Below are 19538 nucleotides of genomic sequence, written 5' to 3' on the forward strand. Positions count from 1 at the left end.
GTCTGGATCAGGACCCTTTCCTGTAACGGGTCTAACCCCTTACAGACTCTCCCCACCTAAACTCAAACTGGAGCTGACCCTCACACACAGCAGTCCTTAAATGAGATGTGTGAAAGTTTCCAGAACTTTCACACATCTCCTTGCCAGGCCCGCAGTCAAGGACTCTCCTATCCCCTTGCCCTGAGACCCAATCCTAAAGACCATCTGTGGGGTTGGAACTAGAGGTTCCACCTCAGCAGTGCCCACCTCCTTCAACACCCAAACCCACAGTCTAACCCTGATGCCGGAAGCCTTCCCCACTCAACAGTAGGCATCGCGTGGAGTGCAAGAAGCCAGACATGATGGACAGCTTCCTGTCTGAATCCCCTCATATGAACCTGACGGGCACAATGAACCTGCAGGGTTAAACTCCGGACGCTGGCCACCCTCAGGGTGGAGATGACAGGACAGGACAGGACAGGGGCCATGGGGCTTCCGGGGGGCTCATGTTCCTTGACTTGGGGGCAGTTACAAGGGTATAGTGGGTCTTGTTGAAGGACAAAAGTTCAGTAAGTTCGTCCTGACAGGCCCAAGAAACCCAGAGCCGTCTTTCGACTGACTACAGCCTGGAATGGGGGCCAAGGCCACTCCCTGCCTCTATTGCTCCATTTCTGAGTTGGTCTCACTTCCCACCCCCCCAACGGCACGCTGGGGAGGGGAGGGGCTATGCAAAAGAGGGCGGGGAGCGTGGGGTGGGGCCGCTCCTTGGAACGGAAGCGCTCGGCCTCGAGGCCCTTCCGGTGCGGGAGAAACTACTAGTCCCATAATGCCCCGCGGTCCCGCGAGCAGCCAGTCTCGTCGCGAGAAGCAGCGGGCGGGGGCGTCTGAGCCGACAAACGGAAGTGTAGGTTAGGGTCTGAGACATAACCGCCAAGCTGGGCGTCGGGGAGATGGCCGAGACTGACCCCAAGACCGTGCAGGACCTCACCTCGGTGGTAAGGGACGGCTGTGAGGGCCCGAGGCCGCGGCCTTCTCGGGCGGCGCCGTGCCAGGCCCTGCTGGACAGAGGCGCGCCCACCGCGATCGCGCGTGGCGTCTGCCGAGGCCCCGTTTCTGGAAGCGTCTCTGGCCGAGGCTCCCGGCCACCTTGACCCCCTGGGCGCTCGGTGCGGACCCGTCTCCCCGCGGGCGCTCCCAAGCCCGACCCCCTCCGGTAGCCCCATTCACCTGTGGCGAACGCCCCCCGGGCCCCTCCTGCCTCCCTCTGACACCCTCCCCGCCCTTCGACTCCTTACACACCCCCGGGTGCCCCAACCCGGCAGAAACAGCCTAAAGACCCTGAACTTTGAGTCGCAGCGGCCTCCCCAGCCCACCAGTCTAATTAGACAGGTGGGAAAACGGAAGCCCCGAGAAGGAAGATCCTTGCTGAAGGCGGCACAGCTGCCCAGAGGCAGAAATGGGGCTGGAACCCGAGACCGGAGCTCACGTCCTGATCCCAGGAAGGTGTCTCAGGATCAGTGTGGACCGTGTTTGTTTGTTTCGGTTTTTCTTAGGTGCAGACACTCCTGCAGCAGATGCAAGATAAATTTCAGACCATGTCTGACCAGATCATTGGGAGAAATATCCTTTTTATCTGTAGTCGGCCTCCTGTGGGCCTTTGGAGCCTCTTTGCCGGGCAGCGGTGGGGATAAATGAGTAGTTTTCAGGCCAGCTTCAGCCAGTCACTTACAGAATTTGAGCTTGGATTGTACTGTGTTTCCAAGAAGGACTGCGCCGAGAGCTCGGGGTACAGCTGAGCTAGACAGATCCCTGGCTCAAGAAGCATACATCTACCAATCCAAATAGCTGGTGTGGTTGACCATGGACTGTGAACTAAGCGCTTTTGTGTGTGTCTTTCTTTTGATACTCAGCATGACCTTATGAGTGGGTTGTAGTGTTACCATCTTTAGCAAATGCATAAATTGAGGTTTAGGGGTTCCATCACTAGTAAGGGTCAGGGCCGGAAACCGATGCTGGGTAGCCATGCGCCCGAGTCCTACACTCTACCCACCAGCCTGTAACAGTGTCTAAAGGAAATTGGAAGACCGGTTTCCCTAAAATCGTTGTGTTTAAGGCCGTAGTCTACAGGGACGGAAGGAAAGGGCTCAATGAGGAGATGTTGGCACGCGTTGTCTTTAACTTCACCACTTGATGATATGAGTAGTCGCATTGATGATCTGGAGAAGAACATCGCAGACCTCATGACACAGGCTGGGGTGGAGGAACTGGAAGGTGAAAACAAGATACCTGCCACACAAAAGAGTTGAAGGTGAGGAAGGGGGCAATTTTTTTTTCGTTTCTTTTTTTCTTTTCTTTTTTTTTTAACACGGAGTTTTGCTCTTGTTGCCCAGGCTGGAGTGCAGTGGCACAATCTCGGCTCACCACAACCTTTGTCTCCTGGGTTGAAGGGATTCTCCTGCCTCAGCCTCCCGAGTAGCTGGGATTACAGGCTTGCGCCACGACGCCCAGCTAATTTTGTATTCTTAGTAGAGATGGGGTTTCTCCATGTTGGTCAGGCTGGTCTCGAATTCTGACCTCAAGTGATCCGCCCACCTCAGCCTCTCGAAGTACTGGGATTACAGGTGTGAGCCACCGTGCCCGGCCTTTTTTTTTTTTTTTTTTTTTTTTTTTCCCTTAAAAGAATAGAACCTGTAAGTATAATTTTGATGTAGTCAGACATTCTGTAGATCAGTTCCCAGCCATGATCCCAGCAAACATCCCTGTATTCTTTACCCGCTGTGGACTTCAGGTTTTGGAATTTTTCATGCCAAACTCATTCTTTACACCGAATTTATTTTCCCAGTTTTTATTAATTAGACTTCTGTCACTGTTAGTTAAGACAACTGGCTAACATTAGATAACCACTGAGTTTTTATCATTCCAGCTAATAAAGGGGTTTTTGTTGGCCTATAAAGCCTGTCACTGGAAGATTTTCCATTGCTTTTCTTGGGAGGCGGGGGGCGGTGGAGGGGATCGCTGATAAGTCACCCACATTACCACCTTCTTAAATGGCTTAAATTCTGGAGACTTGCTTGGTAACTTGACATAGGTAAACTAGATTGTGGCCACATTAAGCTTTTACTCTGGAGTTCATTTAAATTTCCACTGAATAGTTTCAGATGTCAGAGGAAAGCCCATTAAAACTACCGAATAGCAAGATAGGTAAATGTACACTATCACTCAGCACTGAGTGCACAGTCCTTTTCCTCTGTATATGTGAAAAATAAGTTTTAAACTCCCTTTTCCCATGTTTCATTTATAACGTTTTAATTCTCTATAAAAATGAATGTTACCCAGGGAGGCAGAGGTTGCAGTTGAGATCGCGCCACTGCACTCCAGCCTGGGCCACAGAGTGAGACTCGTCTCAAAAAAAAAAACGGTTGCTGGCGCGTGGTGGCTCATGCCTGTAATCCCAGCACTTTGGGAGGCAAAGGCGCGCAGATCACTTGATGTGAGGAGCTCGAGACCAGCCTGGCCAACATGGTGAAACCCTGTCTCTACAAAAATGGGCGTGGTGGTGCACGCCTGTAATCCCAGCTACTCGGCAGGCTGAGACAGGAGAATCCTTTGAACCCAGGAGGCAGAGTTTGCAGTGAGCCATGATCATGCTACTGCACTCCAGCCTGGGTGATAGAGCAAGACTCTGTCTCAAAAAAAAATAAAAAAATAAATCAAAATCCTGAGTATTTTTAGATAGGTAGTGTACCAAGCAGAACATACAGTAAAAGATGCCTAGTTTCCTATTTTCTGGGCTTGCTCTGGACCACATTTTAAGTTACTGCGAAATACAGATTTGGGATGTTGAAGACAGACTCTTAACTTTGCTTTTATCTTTACAATAGGTAGGGTTTATTCACTATGTGAGTACATCACATAACTGCTTTCTATGGGTGATGTCATCATTATTCTTATCCAGAGATAATTTGGAAAAATGTCCTACCAGTCTTCGATGCATCTGTGGGTCTCTTTTTATGTTATGTGGCAGCCAAAACTCCCATCAACCAACTGAGAATCTTGCCACAAGAATTTCAGGATTGTAGACTGGCTAGTGATGGGGGTCATTCAAAGAAAAGAATGGGAGTAGGAAACTGACTCCAAAATTTTAAAAAATATTTCCAGTTAAATCTATTTTTGCTAAAATATTGTCCAAAGAAAATAAGTTTAACTCAATAGGAGAGTGTAAAGGGATTTTTAGTTGATAGTTCTGTATGTCATTTTTACTTGCACTCATACAATGAAAAACATGTTGATGATTTTTCCTTCTTCAACAGGTTGCTAATAATTTATACTGGAATCTGGAACACCATGTTTCCAAGCCAAGAGAAGATCGAATGGCTTTTTACAGCTAACTACTATGTGTAGACAGGTTTTATATTATAAAGTATGCATTCTTATCACATACTATATAGTTAGTTTGTAGAGTGATTTAACCCCCAGTTTCTTGAACATAGTATCTTCACATCTTGGACCTTGGTCAGTTGTGCTATTCATCATTAAACACTAAAACTTTGGCGGTTCCTGCATAACATTGTCAAATCTTTTAGTGTATTTCTGTGAAGTCATATTTTTTTTCTTCTCATTCCTTTTGTAGTAGTTGCTGTTTGGATAAAAGTTGCTGTGTGATTTTTTTATTACACAAGTAGTAAACCCTTCGATTATAGTCTTGGTGAAGTAAGATGTTTGTAGACTTTAGAGTTCTTTAATTCTCAGCACAAAGTGACTGTTGAGCTAACACCAAATAGTGTGTTGGCAATACTTTTCGAATGGCTAAAAACACCTAAAAATTGTTTATTCAGAAATATCTGTCACTGCTCTGTTGCCAAAACTCAGAATAGAACTTAGACTTATGTCTGAGTCCCTGAGGTCACATGCTAAAGTCAATGAAAAGTAACCACTGCCACTTTCTTGTGTTAGAACTTTTACAGTACAGAAAATGACAATAGCCTTCTGTAATGAGGCATTTGTTAGAGTTTTGCATGAGATTCTAATACTTCAGCAGGACCCTACATGGTTCATCTACAATGGTTACCATAAAAAATCTGGCAGGATTTTAAAATTCAATCACTCCATCTTTCCTTTGAGCTACTGACTGGAAAAGAAAGAGAAGGAAAAGAGACCATGTTAAGCCCATGCCAGCTGCTTGGCTAGAATATGATCAATGGTGTGTGGTAGACTCAAGTTTTTAAGAAATACTATTTTACTTAAACTGTTTCTTATCTAAATTCTTGCAGAGTGACAATATTATTGATTATAGAAGACAGGGACAATACCTTTTAACTCTTGCCACTCAAAAATGCAGTGCCAGGAGTGCTAAACCGAGAAGCCAATATTGATGACATGGAAGGTGATCCATGATTGTCACCACAAAGTGCTTTTACACAAAAACTTGAAAAATTGAAAAACATGATGTTTTTTAAGTTTCTCGTATCACCAGTCTTGGTGTTTATATTGCAAATCTATCATAGTAAGAAATAATTTGTCCTGTATACAAGTTAAATGGGGAACATAAAGGAGTCAGATCCTTCTGTAATAAAATGAATTCACCACTCTGGTTACTCAACTGCAGAACCTCCTTTGATCAGGCCAGTTGTGATGCAGGCTGGAGCCCCTGAATGCCCCGCACACACTGCAGGCATTGACCAGACCAGCTGAAACCTGCGTCCCTGCTGATGTTCTCAAGCCTCCTAAGTGGCAAATGGAAATGATATGGCCGGTTGCAGTTGTAGGAGAGTTGTGACTTAGGCAGGAGTCGACCTCCTCAAATAATGGAACGATTTCAGAGGCAGGCTGCCCTGACCAAAAATATCTGCCATGAATAAAGGTGCCTGAAATCCTGCTATGAAGCTTCCTTTGTGTCAAAAATCTGTTTGGTTTTCAGATTGAAATGCAGAAATCACATTAGAGTATCAACTAAAACCTCTGGATGGATTAAGTACAAGTAGCCCAAGGCAAAGCAGGAGGGGCGTGTTGGGGGAGGTTGCCTGCTGGAAGGGGAAGCTGAGGAGCGGGAGGAGGGCTTGCGAGGACTCGCATTGCAGGAGAATTGTCTCAGGTACGTTCCCAGAACACTTGCCCCTAGAGATGCTGCAGGAAAAAAGGGTTATGGTCACTTGGGTTTAGACAACATGCTGTGAACCTCATGAAGAAATTAGCATATTAAAGGCTCGGAAAGTAGAGCAGAGAACTCATCTTTAAACCTGCTCGCCTGCTGGATTTCAAGTTCTCCTGCTGTTGCCCAGGCTGTAGTGCAGTGGCATAATCATAGGTCACTCGGAACCTCAAGCTCCCAGGCTCAGGCAGTCCTCCTGCCTCAGCCTCCCAAGTAGCTAGTATTACAGGTTCATGCCACCACCCCTGGGTTTTGCTGTGTTGGCCAGGCTGGTCTAGAACTCCTAGGCTCAAGCAGTCCTGCCTCAGCCTCCCAAAGTGCTGGGATTACAGGCTTGAGCCACCATGCCTGGCCAAGGGTCTTTTTTATACTGTATGAAGTACTCTTTCTCCAACTCTTCTTGTTCATTTACCAGCCAGTGAAGATTCTCTTGAGGGCTGACAAATACAGATGAGTATGGGGGCCCTTGCACCAAGGAAAACAGCCTTACATTTAAGTGCCCTGTCTCCCAAACCCCAAGGCCCCACAGCTTCTTCGTTTGGCCCCTAGTTCATCCTGCTGTCCTTTGAGCCACAGGATTTTTAAATATTTTAATCTTATTTTCATAGCAATTTTTTGTTTCATTACCAGTAAAGTGCAGTCATTGTTTGACCCTGTCAGGACTAGCATACAATATTTCAGGTAACTAAGAGTTAATTTGCCCCAGTGAGTCCTTGGAATTTTAACCCTCACTTAGAGCACTGTTGCTATGGGAACAGAGTCCTCCAAACAATGAAAAGTGAACTTTTTCAACATGCTGATTGTAAATGGAAGCCTTCCCAAACAGATACTGTGTTCCTCTTTTCTTTGGATTTTGCAGATTATATATTTTGATTAGAATAAAATGGAGGCATTTGCAGCATGTGTTGTCATATCTAGCCCTGAAAGTTGACTGGCTACAGTTACCGATTGTTCACAGCTAGCACCATTGAAAGCATTGACTATAAACCGCTGTACTGCGCTAAGCATTTTGTTTGCACTATTTGGCTTAATCCTCATGACCACACTGAGAGGTTTTCATTTGATGAGTCCCATTGAAGGAAAAGGAACCCGAGACTGGGAGTCAGGGGCCGGAGGTCACAGCTGGCAGTGATGACCCTGGAATGTCCTCACAGCTGCACGCCTGCACCGCTCACGAACACAGCTGATCATCTGCCTCTTCATGTGAGCCGAGCTCCAAATCTCATCTGTCCAGGCTGTCTGGAAATCATCAACCCCACTCGCTGGGTCTCGAAATTTAGTTTCAAAAGGCTGATGTAGTGTTTTCAATTAAACATGACCTAAAATTAAGTAATAAACACACTGGATGTGAGTTTTTATTTGCAATTTAAACTATTCAGAGCTGGTAGAAAATGTGTGCTCCTGGATCAGTGCCTTTTTCTCCTAAATCAGTTGAGAACAACGACAGAAACTAAGTTCCTCAAACATCTGCCCAGAGCACAACCGCGGGGAGTACGAACCGCAGGTTTTCACATTGGTTTTCCATGCCTGTACCCGTCCTGTCTCCCACAAAAATTATTGCTTGAGGCCCAACCCGGGGGAGAAAAAGACACCCCCCCAACTCCAGGACCTATTAGCTTACCATCCTATTGGAGCACGGTTTTTGTTGTTGTTTTACAGCAACGAAGACTTTAAAATGCACTCATGAAGCCATCACCTGGAATCTTAATCTTGCATTAATTTTAAGTGTCTGATTTTAGCTGCAGCCAGTTGAGAACTTTTCAATGAGTGAAAATGAGGGAGGGGAGACATTAGTCACTGCCCAAAAACAAAACCAGAGGAATTGTGATTGAACATTGCACTTATCAACCCCACAAATTAATATGAAAATAGGAAAAGAGTTTGTTATTTTAAAAAAGAAAAAAGGGCCAGCCTGGGCAATATAGTGAGACTCCATCTCTACAAAAAAATAGAAAAATTAGCCCTGAGTGTGGTGGCACACACCTGTGCTCCCAGCCACTCAGGGGGCTGAGGTGGGAGGATCACTTGAGCCCAGGAAGTCGAGGCTGCAGTGAGCTGTGATCGGACCACTCCACTCCAGCTGGGTTGACAGAGCAAGACCCTGTCTCAAAAAAAAAAAGAGACGGGGGATCCTAAGGCTTGGTCCTCACCCCTGAGGCTCTCACTAAGAGGTGCCTGGAAGCTCCTCAGACCCCTGCCTAGGGTTCAAGTGACCCTAAAAGCTGTACAGCATCAGCCTCTGTGGGATCCCCGACACTGATGAAATGTAATGTGTGGCTGTCTCCTCAACAGAGCTCCATTTTACCAAAGCTTATGTAGACACCACATACATGAACTATCATGTAGATGCTACCCTGCCTCATAAGAACAGGCTTGACTGTCCTGCTTCACAATAATAATCTTCACGATAATGATCTAATAATGGTCAAATTCTGTGTCCCTACCGTAGAAAACAGAATTTGACCATTTAGTCACATTGGTCTTGCAAAATGTCCACCTTTCAAAAGAGAACAGTATTGCTTCCCAATAATTAAGAATAGTCTGGATTCAGGATCCAGCAGCTTAGAAGCATTTAGCTGCCAATAGCAGAAATCAGCCCTTTTAATAATGGTGGGATGTATTATTTCACATGGCAAGAAGTCCCAAGGGAGGGCAGCTCTGGGGCTAGTAAATTCTGCACCTCAGTAAAACTAAGAGCAAGATCGGGCTGGGCGCGGTGGCTCACGCCTGTAATCCCAACACTTTGGGAGGCCGAGGTGGGTGGATCACCTGAGGTCAGGAGTTCTAGACCAGCCTGGCCAACATGGCGAAACCCTATCTCTACTAAAAATACAAAAATTAGCTGGGCGTGGTGGTGGGCACTTGTAATCCCAGCTACTCCGGAGGCTGAGGCAGGAGAATCACTTGAACTCAAGAGGCAGAAGTTGCAGTGAGCCAAGATCGTGCCATTGCACTCCAGCCTGGGTAACAGAGCGAGACTCCATCTCAAAAAATAATAAAATAATAAAAATAAAAAATAAAAAGGCCGGGCGCGGTGGCTTAAGCCTGTAATCCCAGCACTTTGGGAGGCCGAGACGGGCGGATCACGAGGTCAGGAGATCGAGACCATCCTGGCTAACACGGTGAAACCCCGTCTCTACTAAAAAATACAAAAAACTAGCCGGGCGAGGTGGCGGGCGCCTGTAGTCCCAGCTACTCGGGAGGCTGAGGCAGGAGAATGGCGTGAACCCGGGAGGCGGAGCTTGCAGTGAGCCGAGATCGCGCCACTGCACTCCAGCCTGGGTGACAGAGCCAGACTCCGTCTCAAAAAAATAAATAAATAAATAAATAAATAAAAATAAAAAGACCAAACCCCAGATTTGTCCCACCTGGGTGCATCCAGCCAGAGAATGCCTTTCTCCTTTCCTTTTGTCTCTCAAGAGTGAAGAAAATGTTTCTTTGAAGGTGTTTCCACACCACTGCCTGTGCCTAAAATGATCCTGGCAAACAGGACCTGCATGATAGGTTCAGCAGTGTGGTTATTGTTTTTTTGTTATCACTACTCAGGTTGGGGGTGCTACTGGCACCAAGAGGGTAGAAACCAGAGACGCTGCTTTCACACCCATGCATAGGACAACCCTCACCCTAAAGAATGGCACAGTCCCAAGTGTCAACAGTGCTAAGATTGAGGAATCCCAGCTTAACTCACTCATGAGACCACCTGAGCCTGGTGTAATGGTTCTGCTGTCAGTTTCTGGACCCTCAGAGGTAGAGACATACAAGAACAAAACCAGGGTTCCGTCAGAAAGGAAATCAGAATGGTTACTGGGTGGATAACCTACAGTGTTTGCTACAGACCTTCCAGATGTAGCTTCTAGATTATAAACACTGGTAACACTGGAGGTGGTTAAATCGGAATTAGCTGGCTGCCAACCTTGGTGGCACATTAGAATCACCTGGGGAGCAGTTCAAAGGCCCAAGACTGGGCAGCACCACAGAACCCTCACATCAGAATCTCCGTGGGTGGGCCCAGACAGCAGCGTTCATTTTAGACGCTAGTGTGCAGTCAAAGTCGAGAACTTCATTCAAGAAGGCTTGTCTACTGCAGACCGTTCGATGATGTAGTTCACCAAGTTCCATGGGATTCTTCCACGCCTGTGTCAACCCAGCTGACACCTCCAACTTGGACAATCAGGGCTTTGGCCCCTGTTACCTGGCATTCAACTCAATCCATGTGTCATGCATGCCTCAACAATTTGATTGTGTCCCAACTGTTTGAAAATAAGGATTTCTGATCCCTCGGTAACCCGATTCAGCTTCAGATCCGCCTGACATTTTCCCTGCCTGTCCTGTGCCAGGTACGGCGCTAGGTGCTTTCACCTGTATCATCTCATTCACTCCTCAGAGACGCTCGAAAGTTGTTGACATTATCAAAAGGTTTTCCAGCTGGAATTCATCTCCCTCTAATCAACCTTCAAAACCTCCATTTGTAAACCATTGCTGTAGTTTTATTATCTCTTACCTTGGTCTTTACAAGCTGCTGTCAAAAACCCAGTAAGTGTTTCCAGAAAGAAACTTTAAATATTACATATCTTAAAGATCTTTTATGCAGAATATCCAGTTAATTTTGATGGGCTACGGATAATCATCAGAAGAGCCATTTCTGGAAATGTAAATAATATGGCTGTTTCTTTTAACAGTGCGTTCTCCTGAAAATGTAAGACCATTTGACTGATTCTGCTCCAGAATCTTATTGAGGCAAAGGACTGGACCAAATTCTTCATGGAACAGAAGCCCAGGACTGGTAAGTCCAGGAAATGCTGCAAAACAATGTCCTCAGAAGAAATCAGCCTTTCCTGGCCGGGCGCAGTGGTTCACGCCTGTAATCCCAACACTTTGGGAGGCTGAGGCGGGCAGATCACGAGGTCAGGAGATTGAGACCATCCTGGCTAACACCGTGAAACCCCATCTCTACTAAAAATACAAAAAATTAGCCGGGCGCAGTGGTAGGCTCATGTAGTCCCAGCTACTCAGGAGGCTGAGGCAGGAAAAATCATTTGAACCCGGGAGGCGGAGCTTGCAGTGAGCTGAGATTGCGCCACTGCACTCCAGCCTGGGTGACAGAGGGAGACTCCATCTCAAAAAAAAAAAAAAAAAAAGAAAGAAAAAAGAAATCAGCCTTTCCCTTTGATAGGTACCTCTCCTGTTAGCCAGGCTCAGGTGCGCCTCAATTAGGACCTGTGTTCACTGGGGCCATAATTAAGAATCTTAAAGGGAAAGAATCTTTTGAAAGCCATCTGTCAAGAGTATGCAGTCTTGCTTATAGAATTTTACAGAGGTTCATGGTTACTGTGGGTCAGTACTGGGTCTGTGAGCCCTCATCTCCGGGGCTGAACTTCCTATCAGAATCCTTGTCTGGAAGGTTGATTGTATCAGATGCACATGTTGCCAGCATCCTCAGAAGGAGACACCAGGAAGATTCTTTTCCTGGGCCACTCCCATTTTCTCAAGCTTTGACAAGTCTTGACAGTGATCTGTGATCCGACTTTGTCTTCCCCATCGTGAAAAGCAGAACCCATAGAGACTCTCTGGCACAAAATCTCTGGAATCACCGACCCGGAAATTGTTCCCTACCATCAACTCTGCCAGAAATTTCTTGGATTTATTCAAGCTGACTTGTATTCCAGAACAATTGTGGACAAGATTTGCTAGTAATGCTTCCAACAAGTTACTGTTTAGCAAGTTCAGAACTTAAAGAATCCCTGTTATCCTAACACTGACTAATAAACTGGTGAGAATTCTTTGAAACACCCGTAACGAAATGGATGTCGTAATTTGCTCTTATGCTGAATTAAACACCTTTGAGATGTTAAGCTCTTTCTTGCTTGGGAACCAACCTGATGTTCTCTTCTGGACTCTTCATAACCCCTTCGGCAGACGACCCTGTATCTGGTCTTGGTTCTGAAAGGTTTGCAGCAGCACCTGGAATCACTGAAGTTCTGACAGTATTCATTCTTCTGCTCTCTTCTGATACTTGTTTTCCATAATCGGTCAGAGAATGATGGATTTTTTTTTTTTTTTTTTTGCCTCGGATTTCAACAAAACATACATGGAAGAATATTTTCTTCCTTGGAGACATTTCCCATAGGGCAGTGGTTCTTAAAATGCGGTCCTGAACCGGCAACATCAGAATCCTCTGGGAACTTGTTGGAAATGCAGATCCCCAGGCCCTACCTAGCCCTACTCAATTAGAGACCCTGGGAGGGAGGTCCAGCAGCCTGTGTTTTTACACATCCTCCAGGTGACTCTGAGAGTGAGAGAGCCAGGGCCTTAGGGCATCAACCAGCACCTGAGGGCATCAACCAGGGCCTTGGGGCAAGGGTGTTGGGTTGCCCAGTATCCTTTAGTCTAATGGCTTTAGGGTCAAAGATGTCTAAACCAAAAAGCCTCACGTGGCACTGATTAACATGCAGGTCCCCAGGCCCCCTTTCTGTAGATCCTGATTGAGAATATCTGGAACAGGGGCTGGAGATTCATATTTTTAATAAATTCCCTCATGTATTATATTTGTATATCATTTCCCATGCACAAAAGCACTGCGTAGAGAAATGAGTGTGGGCGAAGCTCCCATGCTGGGAGTCTCAGGCCTGGGCTAGTCCTAAAATAATTGAAAAGGAATTGATTCTTAATTACCAGAACATCCACGCTCTCGGACCAAGTGTGACCTCTTCCGCCTTCTGAACCGAGGAGTCCACTCCTAAGCCCGAGGAACTGAGCATGAAGAGCCCTCACACCATGAAGACTTGAATCACTTTAAATCAATTTGCCTCTGATTAAAATGTACTTCAGTAAAAAATCATTTCAACTCTTAAGCCACAAAAGGATATCCAATCATTGAAAGCTTCCTGAGTGTTTCGGTTGATTAAAAAGGTTTTAAAGAGCATAGTAAATATTTTACCAGAAGGATAAGTTATTCAATACAGAGATTATTTATTAAAAACTAGTAATTTATTAGTTCATTTATCTTTATTTTCGTGTAAGTGCATTCTTTTAATCTAGGCACACTCTTTTCTATTCCCTCAGCAGGTTAAGCCGCCACTTGACAATTCTGTAATACATAAATGTATTTAAATAGAATTTAACTTGTGAAAATAACAAGATTTCACTAATAATGGGAAAGACAGCTGTACAATTACGGTTTAATTTGAACTTTCGGAGAGTTTTAAGCACAGTTTCATGCACTTAACAGGGAATCACATTTGCTCTTTTGAAAAAAGAACAAGATTCTCATGTATCACTTGGGTCATTGATCCTGAAGGAAATAACTAACGCGTAACTTCTTTTTCTTATAGCTGGAAAGGAAAACATGTAATACATTAGCCCAAAATCAAAGTACTGGGTTCAAGTACTTACGATTGCATATTTTTTTCTCTAATAAAAACATTAGAATGTTTTCAGCTTTAAGCAATGACTAAAAATGGTTTAAATCACAAGGATATTGAGGGACCTCATGCATGAGATGCCCAGAGGAGGCTGTGCTGTGGATAGGAGACTTGTCACCCCTTCTGTCCACCCGTGCTGCTGACTGTTCTGTGGGGCTTGTGGCTTTCTTCTCAGGGTGACACAGTATCTCCAAGCACCGCCTCTGTGGGCCACCCCAACGCCCTTGTCCCAAACCTTTCCTCCCTGCCCACCTCAGTTGTGGGTGGAATAGTGTCCCCCGCAAAAGACTGGTTGAAGTCCTAACCCCTGTACCTGTGAATGTGGCCTTATTTGGAAATGGGGAAAACCAGCCTGGGCAACATAGTGAAACTGTCTGGAAAACAAAAGTTGAAGGACGTGTGCTCACCGACCGCTGCCCCTGTAGAAGGAAGGGAGGCCTTGCGATACCGGCTTGCTGCTTCCCTTGTTTAAATCATCCCAACTCGGATACACGTTTCACAGGCCCCATCCAAGGCAGGGAGGCAGAGCGGGGGCTTTGGGTCATCCTCTCTTTCTCTTTCCCTTTACCCTCCCTTCTTCTTCTTCTTCTTTCCTCTTCTTCTTCTTCTTCTTCTTCTTCTTCTTCTTCTTCTTCTTCCTTTTCTCTCTCTCTCTCTCTCTGTGTATGTGCGTGTCTCTGTCTCTCCCCCAGGAGCACACTTTCCTGTGATCTTCCAACAGACCTGCCCTTCTATCTGTTTGGCCAGGTGCAGGTCACTCGCCCACCTCACAGCCATCACTGGTAAGGGGGTCCCAAATAACCTTGACTGGCTAAGGGCCAGCTGGGGGACAGCCTCATCTTCTCTAAGCCCGGGACATACTTTCAAGAAGGGGAGGGAAGGCACCTAAGAAGCACCAGCTGCCCACCCACCCAAACAGGTCACCCAGGCTGGCCCAGCCCTGGTGACGTCACTGAGTTCCACGGCATGGCCCCTCCACTCACTGGGCTCCAAAATGACCGTGTAGTCATTTTCAGTGAGAAATCAAAGTATGAAGGAGTCCTCTCTGCTGGCCAGTCTGCCCAGGCAGCTGAACTCCACTGAGAAAGCAGCTTGGAGCATGTGCTCCCAAAGCAAGCAGGACACACCTACCTCCCCAGCAGAGACCAGCCACTGCAGGGACCCAGTACCCAGAAGGCGGGAGGCAGAGTACCCGTGGTTGCTCCCCAGCTGTCTTTGCATGAGGTCCCATGGCTGGCCCACCTCCTCCTGGGTGCTTTTTGTCCTTTACTGATAATGTTGATACAGTCAGATCCTAGACTAAGCTGGGCTCCAGGGTCCCGCTGTGTCTCTGAGCTGCCTGCAGAAGACAGGAGCAGAGAGCGAACGGACAGATGCAGTGCTCTGCTGTAAGACAAGACACAGAAGCAACAAGCAAGGAGGACTGTGGGTGTTGACATCAAGGGCAGACAAAGGTCATGTTGGGCCCTGCAGCAGCACCTCTGCAGACCTCTCTGGGGCTCCACTGTCACCCTGTGTGTGACTGTCCTGGGGCTGCCCTAACAAAGCTCCACACACCAGGGGCCTTAAAATGGTAGATCTGTGTCCTCTCACGGTCTGGAGGCCAGACATGCAACATCAAGGGGTGGGCAGGGCTGTGCTCCTTCTGGGGCTCTAGGGAAGGGCCTTCCTTGCCTCTTCCAGGTCCTGGTAGCTCCTAATGGTTCCTGGCGGCTCCTGGTGATTCCCAGCATCCCGTGGCTGGCAGCTGCGTTGCTCCCATCTCTGCATTCATCATCACATGGCCTTCCTCCCGCCGCAGGTCTGTGTGTCCTCACGTTCTGGTCTCCTCTCCATGTGTCTGTGTCCAAGTAAACCTCTTCTTATAAGGACCCGAGTTGTTGGATTAAAGCCCACCCAAATCCGTGATGACCTCATCTCATCTAGTTATATCTGCAAAGACCCTAGTTCCAAATAAGGTCACATTCACAGATCCCAAGGGTGAGGGTGTCAACATATCTTTTTGCGGGGGACGCAAGTCAAAGGACAACTCTGTGCCTGTTTGCCCAACCCCCATGCCTGGAACCACCAAGCCACATGTTAGATACAGAGAGAGGCTCCGACTGGCCTCATTCACCCTTGCTCATCAGAGCAGCTGGCTCCCGTCTGTACCTGATCACAGGCACCATCCGTGCTCTCCCTTTATCCTGGTGTGCCTGTCCCCTCCTGGGCTCCCTTTGTGTGTGCATGGGGTTTGCCATTGTCCTGCAAACTCTGAACACCCCTTTTTTCCCCCGTTTTCATGAATTCATTTGGACTATCTCATGCTGCCTGGCTTGGCATCTTATAGCCAGCTTTTCAAAGCAATCATAGCTGGTACACCAAGGGTTGATTTGGTGTGAAGAAATTAAGCTTTTTTTTTTTTTCTCATAAGCAAGTAAATTGGGAATTAAATTAGGTCCAAAATTCATCTGAGGCTTCTGAGAACTTGTTTGCAGAAAGTAATTGCTCTGGAACTGGCAACTTTAGTAATCAAAGAGAAGCTAAAGAAAAACAGAAAATTGAAAAAAAAAAAAAAAAAGGAGGAGGGGAATAAATTTGAACCAAGTTCATTTTTTCCAACATTTTATTTTGAAAATGTTTAAACGTTCAACAAAGCTAGAAGAACTTCCATAGTGAACACCTGCGTACCACCTAGAGTCAACTGCTAACATGTGACTCTGCTTGATGTACGGTATCTCTGACTCTGCCATGGCACAGGTCACAAGGGACTGCCAGGAGAGGAAGGTTCCAGGCTCCCCCTGAGATGGGCCAATGTCTCAGAAGCAAACTGTCCTCAAAGAACCTGTGTTATCAACATTCAAAGCCCTTCAAGAGGCCAGCATGGCCATCCGATTCCTTGTGGAAATATCCATTTTACCCTGACAGTAACACCAGCAGCCAAAATTTGTTTTAAAAATTATTGCACCAGCTGGGTACAGTGACTCATGCCTGTAATCCCAGCATTTTGGGAGGCAGGTGGATCACTTGAGGTCGGGAGTTCAAGACTAGCCTGGCCAACACAGTGAAATCCTGTCTCTACCAAGAAATACAAAAATTAGCCAGGAGTGGTGGTGCGTGCCTGCATAATCCCAGCTACTTGGGAGGCTGAGGTGGGAGAACCACTTGAACCCGGGAGGCGGAGGTTGCAGTGAGCCAAGATCATGCCAGTGCACTCCAGCCTGGGCAACAGAGTGAGACCCTGTCAAAAAAAAAAAAAAAAATTGCACATTCCTTTTTGTCCGTTTTTTCTCATGACTAGTGTGGTAAAATTTGGCTACCTACTACTTATCTGTTTATTGAAGTGTGCAATAGGTTTAAATATTCTTGCAACTACTTACATACAATAATAATTGAATAAATAGAATTCTTCCGTACTCTGCAGCCTGCGATTCTGAAAATGGTCTAATGGTGTGCACTGGCTTTTCTGGGCTGGCCTGGAAACAGAGTCGTCTTTACAAGTTCTGTACCAGCACAGTGCCTGGCACAAAGTAGATGCCCAGCAAACATTTGATCATTGGATAGATGCATATCCTGGAAAGCTGTGGTCAGACAAAAATAAATAAATAAAAATAAATAAAGGATCCTATAGAGTCAGTATCAAAGGTCTGCAGTTGCACTGATTGGGGGGAAAGATCTCAGGATCTCAGGATGCCATCTTGGCTGAAGGCAAGACTTTGACTCGGGTACCAGTGCCATTTGCTCCTTGAATGCATCTCTCACTCCGGACTGAATATTCAGCTCCCTGCAAATCCGTGTAAGGTGATTCAGGAACCAAGGGACAGGAAATTTTGTTCAGGTTATTTACATTCCTTATCGCTTGCTTTCAGCTGCAAGTGACCAGTAATCTACCTCAAGGTACTGAAGCAAGGAAGAGCATTTGTTGACACTTGGAAGCAGGAGTTTTGGGGTAAATTCAGACATTGCTGAATCCAGATGCTGAAATTCATCAGGAATGGATGCTGCCAGTCAACTCTACCATCCTGTATGATGCCTTGGCCACCATGGTAAGATGCCCACAAGCAGTTCCAGCTGCATTCAAACCCCTCAGGCACCAACCCCTGGACAACAAGAGCTTCTCTGGGCCAAAGTTCCCGCAAATGTCCCAAGGTTGCATCTCATTGGTCTGGTTTGGGGTATATGCCTATCTCTGAGCCAATCACAGAAGCCAGCCGAGAGGAATGGAATAATCTGATTGGCCAGGCCTGGATTGGCACTCTACGCTGAGACTAGGCATGGGATTATCCCACTCATCAAAGAACTGGAATTGAGGATGGGGGAGAAGAGTTACCTAAGTGGGATCAGGTGCTATTTCTAGGCTACGTAAATTTAAGGCTCACCAAGCTCCAAATATTCAGGAAGGTGCACCTAATTTCCAAGTCTTTCCCACTCTCTCTCCCTCTCCAGCCAGCCCCAGGCGGCTTCCCCCATTGCCTGGCAAACTCCGAGCTCCTAGTCTGGCGCAAATATGGATCCCAAAGTTGAGTCTCTTCTTGTTCACGACCCAGTTTAATTCTCAGCGTAAGCCCTCCAGTCAATTCGTTGCTCTAAAAAGTTGGAAAACATTTATTAAACACCCAGGAACTGTGCCAGGCTCTACAAATGGTGCTGTAGTCTACCTACTCATTAGAATCACCTGGAAAACCTTTTCCACACAATGCCAGGGGCCCACCCGCAGCATGCTGGGCAACATGCCCAGACCATTAGTATTTTTCCAAAGCCCTCCCTCCCCTGGGTGTCCAGCCAGGGTGAGAATCCCTGCGTTAGTAAATAAGACATAGTATCCTCTAGGTAATGGAGCGCCTTCTTGGGAGTTAAAAGTTGAGCTGCCAGGTGTGCCTTCTAGAAAGAGCTCTGGAGGAGACAGTAAAGCACTGGGGTTGGAGTGAAGCAGGCCTGGTTGGAACCCACAGCTCTAACAGCAGAGCAGACACAAACTTTCCAGGCCCAGTGCAAAAATGGAAATGCAGGGTCTTTTTTTTTTTTTTTTTTTGAGTCTCACTCTGCTGTCGCCCAGGCTGGAGTGCAGTGGCACGATCGTGACTCACTGCAACCTCTGCCTCCCGGGTTCAAGTGATTCTCCTGCCTCAGCCTCCCAAGAAGCTGGGAATTACAGGCACCCGCCACCACACCCGGCTAATTTTTGTATTTTTAGTAGAGACGGGGTTTCACCATGTTGGCCAGGCTGATCTCGAACTCCTGACCTCAGGTGATCTTCCTGCCTCGGCCTCCCAAAGTGCTGGCATTACAGGCATGAGCCACCGCACGTGTCCAAGAAATGCAGGGTCTTGTGTTCATAAACTATTAGGAATCTCAAGATGACAACGGCAGAGCATTAAACCGAGCACCGGGCCCTGTGCGTAGGTCACAGACCCCTGAAGCCAGCCCTGTTTTCCAGCTTTATAGCTCCTAATCTTGGGAAAGTCATCTGACCACCGCAAGCCTCTTGACTGTCATTTCTGCGAAGGGGATAGCAATAATTACCTCCAGGTTTTTGTGCAGGTTGCAATAAGATTATGAACGTGCCATGCTTAGGGCGAGGCTTAAGCATCCATTCAGTGGGTGAAAGGAAGAGAAGAGTGGAAGGGAAGCCCCATCTCCACGCAAAAACAGAGCAAAACCGGGGTGAAGGCTACCCACAAGGTACTGTGTCCTGCCCTGCTCAGTCGCCTCGCCCAGACTTCCATCTGCGGCCAGCAGAGGGCAGCGTTGTGCAACTAAAGCCACAGGATTCGGGCAAGGCCCCAAACCCAGAGGACAACTTTGCTAGAAGGTCTGGCAGGGAGCCTGCATAATTTACGCCTAATTCTCAAAACTAAAGCAAACAATGCCCCCAAGAAATGATACCTAAGAGGCACATGACCTGCATGCAAATAAAGAGGTAACATGAAGTAATCGCTTTCGGGTACGGTCTAATTTCCCCCTCGCCCCCACTCCGCTCCCAGGACCCTGCATGGTTTTCCCAAGGCTGG

The 19538-nt window shown here is 46.9% G+C and overlaps 2 protein-coding genes across 2 annotated transcripts in view; both read left to right on the top strand.

The window, feature by feature from the left end:
- The window catches only part of NECAB2 (N-terminal EF-hand calcium binding protein 2), a 434498-nt gene that overhangs the window by 238963 nt on the left and 175997 nt on the right, over window positions 1-19538 (top strand). The gene's annotated exons all lie outside the window — the stretch shown is intronic.
- HSBP1 (heat shock factor binding protein 1) lies at window positions 831-5857 on the top strand. Its single transcript, XM_050775064.1, has 4 exons — window positions 831-974; window positions 1533-1599; window positions 2167-2287; window positions 4290-5857. The coding sequence occupies exons 1-3, from the start codon at window positions 930-932 to the stop codon at window positions 2283-2285; spliced, it is 231 nt and encodes a 76-aa protein (XP_050631021.1). The 5' UTR covers window positions 831-929; the 3' UTR covers window positions 2286-2287; window positions 4290-5857.

Source organism: Macaca thibetana, chromosome 20 (genome assembly GCF_024542745.1).
Source record: "Macaca thibetana thibetana isolate TM-01 chromosome 20, ASM2454274v1, whole genome shotgun sequence".
Classification (NCBI taxonomy): domain Eukaryota; kingdom Metazoa; phylum Chordata; class Mammalia; order Primates; family Cercopithecidae; genus Macaca; species Macaca thibetana.

What these genes read in the sequence shown, in the direction of transcription:
- HSBP1 (XM_050775064.1), top strand. Translation starts at nt 930, where the DNA reads ATGGCCGAGACTGACCCCAAGACCGTGCAGGACCTCACCTCGGTG. An exon ending in TGCAGGACCTCACCTCGGTG is followed by an intron (nt 975 to 1,532) that starts GTAAGGGACGGC and finishes GGTTTTTCTTAG; the next exon opens with GTGCAGACACTCCTGCAGCA. An exon ending in TGACCAGATCATTGGGAGAA is followed by an intron (nt 1,600 to 2,166) that starts ATATCCTTTTTA and finishes TAACTTCACCAC; the next exon opens with TTGATGATATGAGTAGTCGC.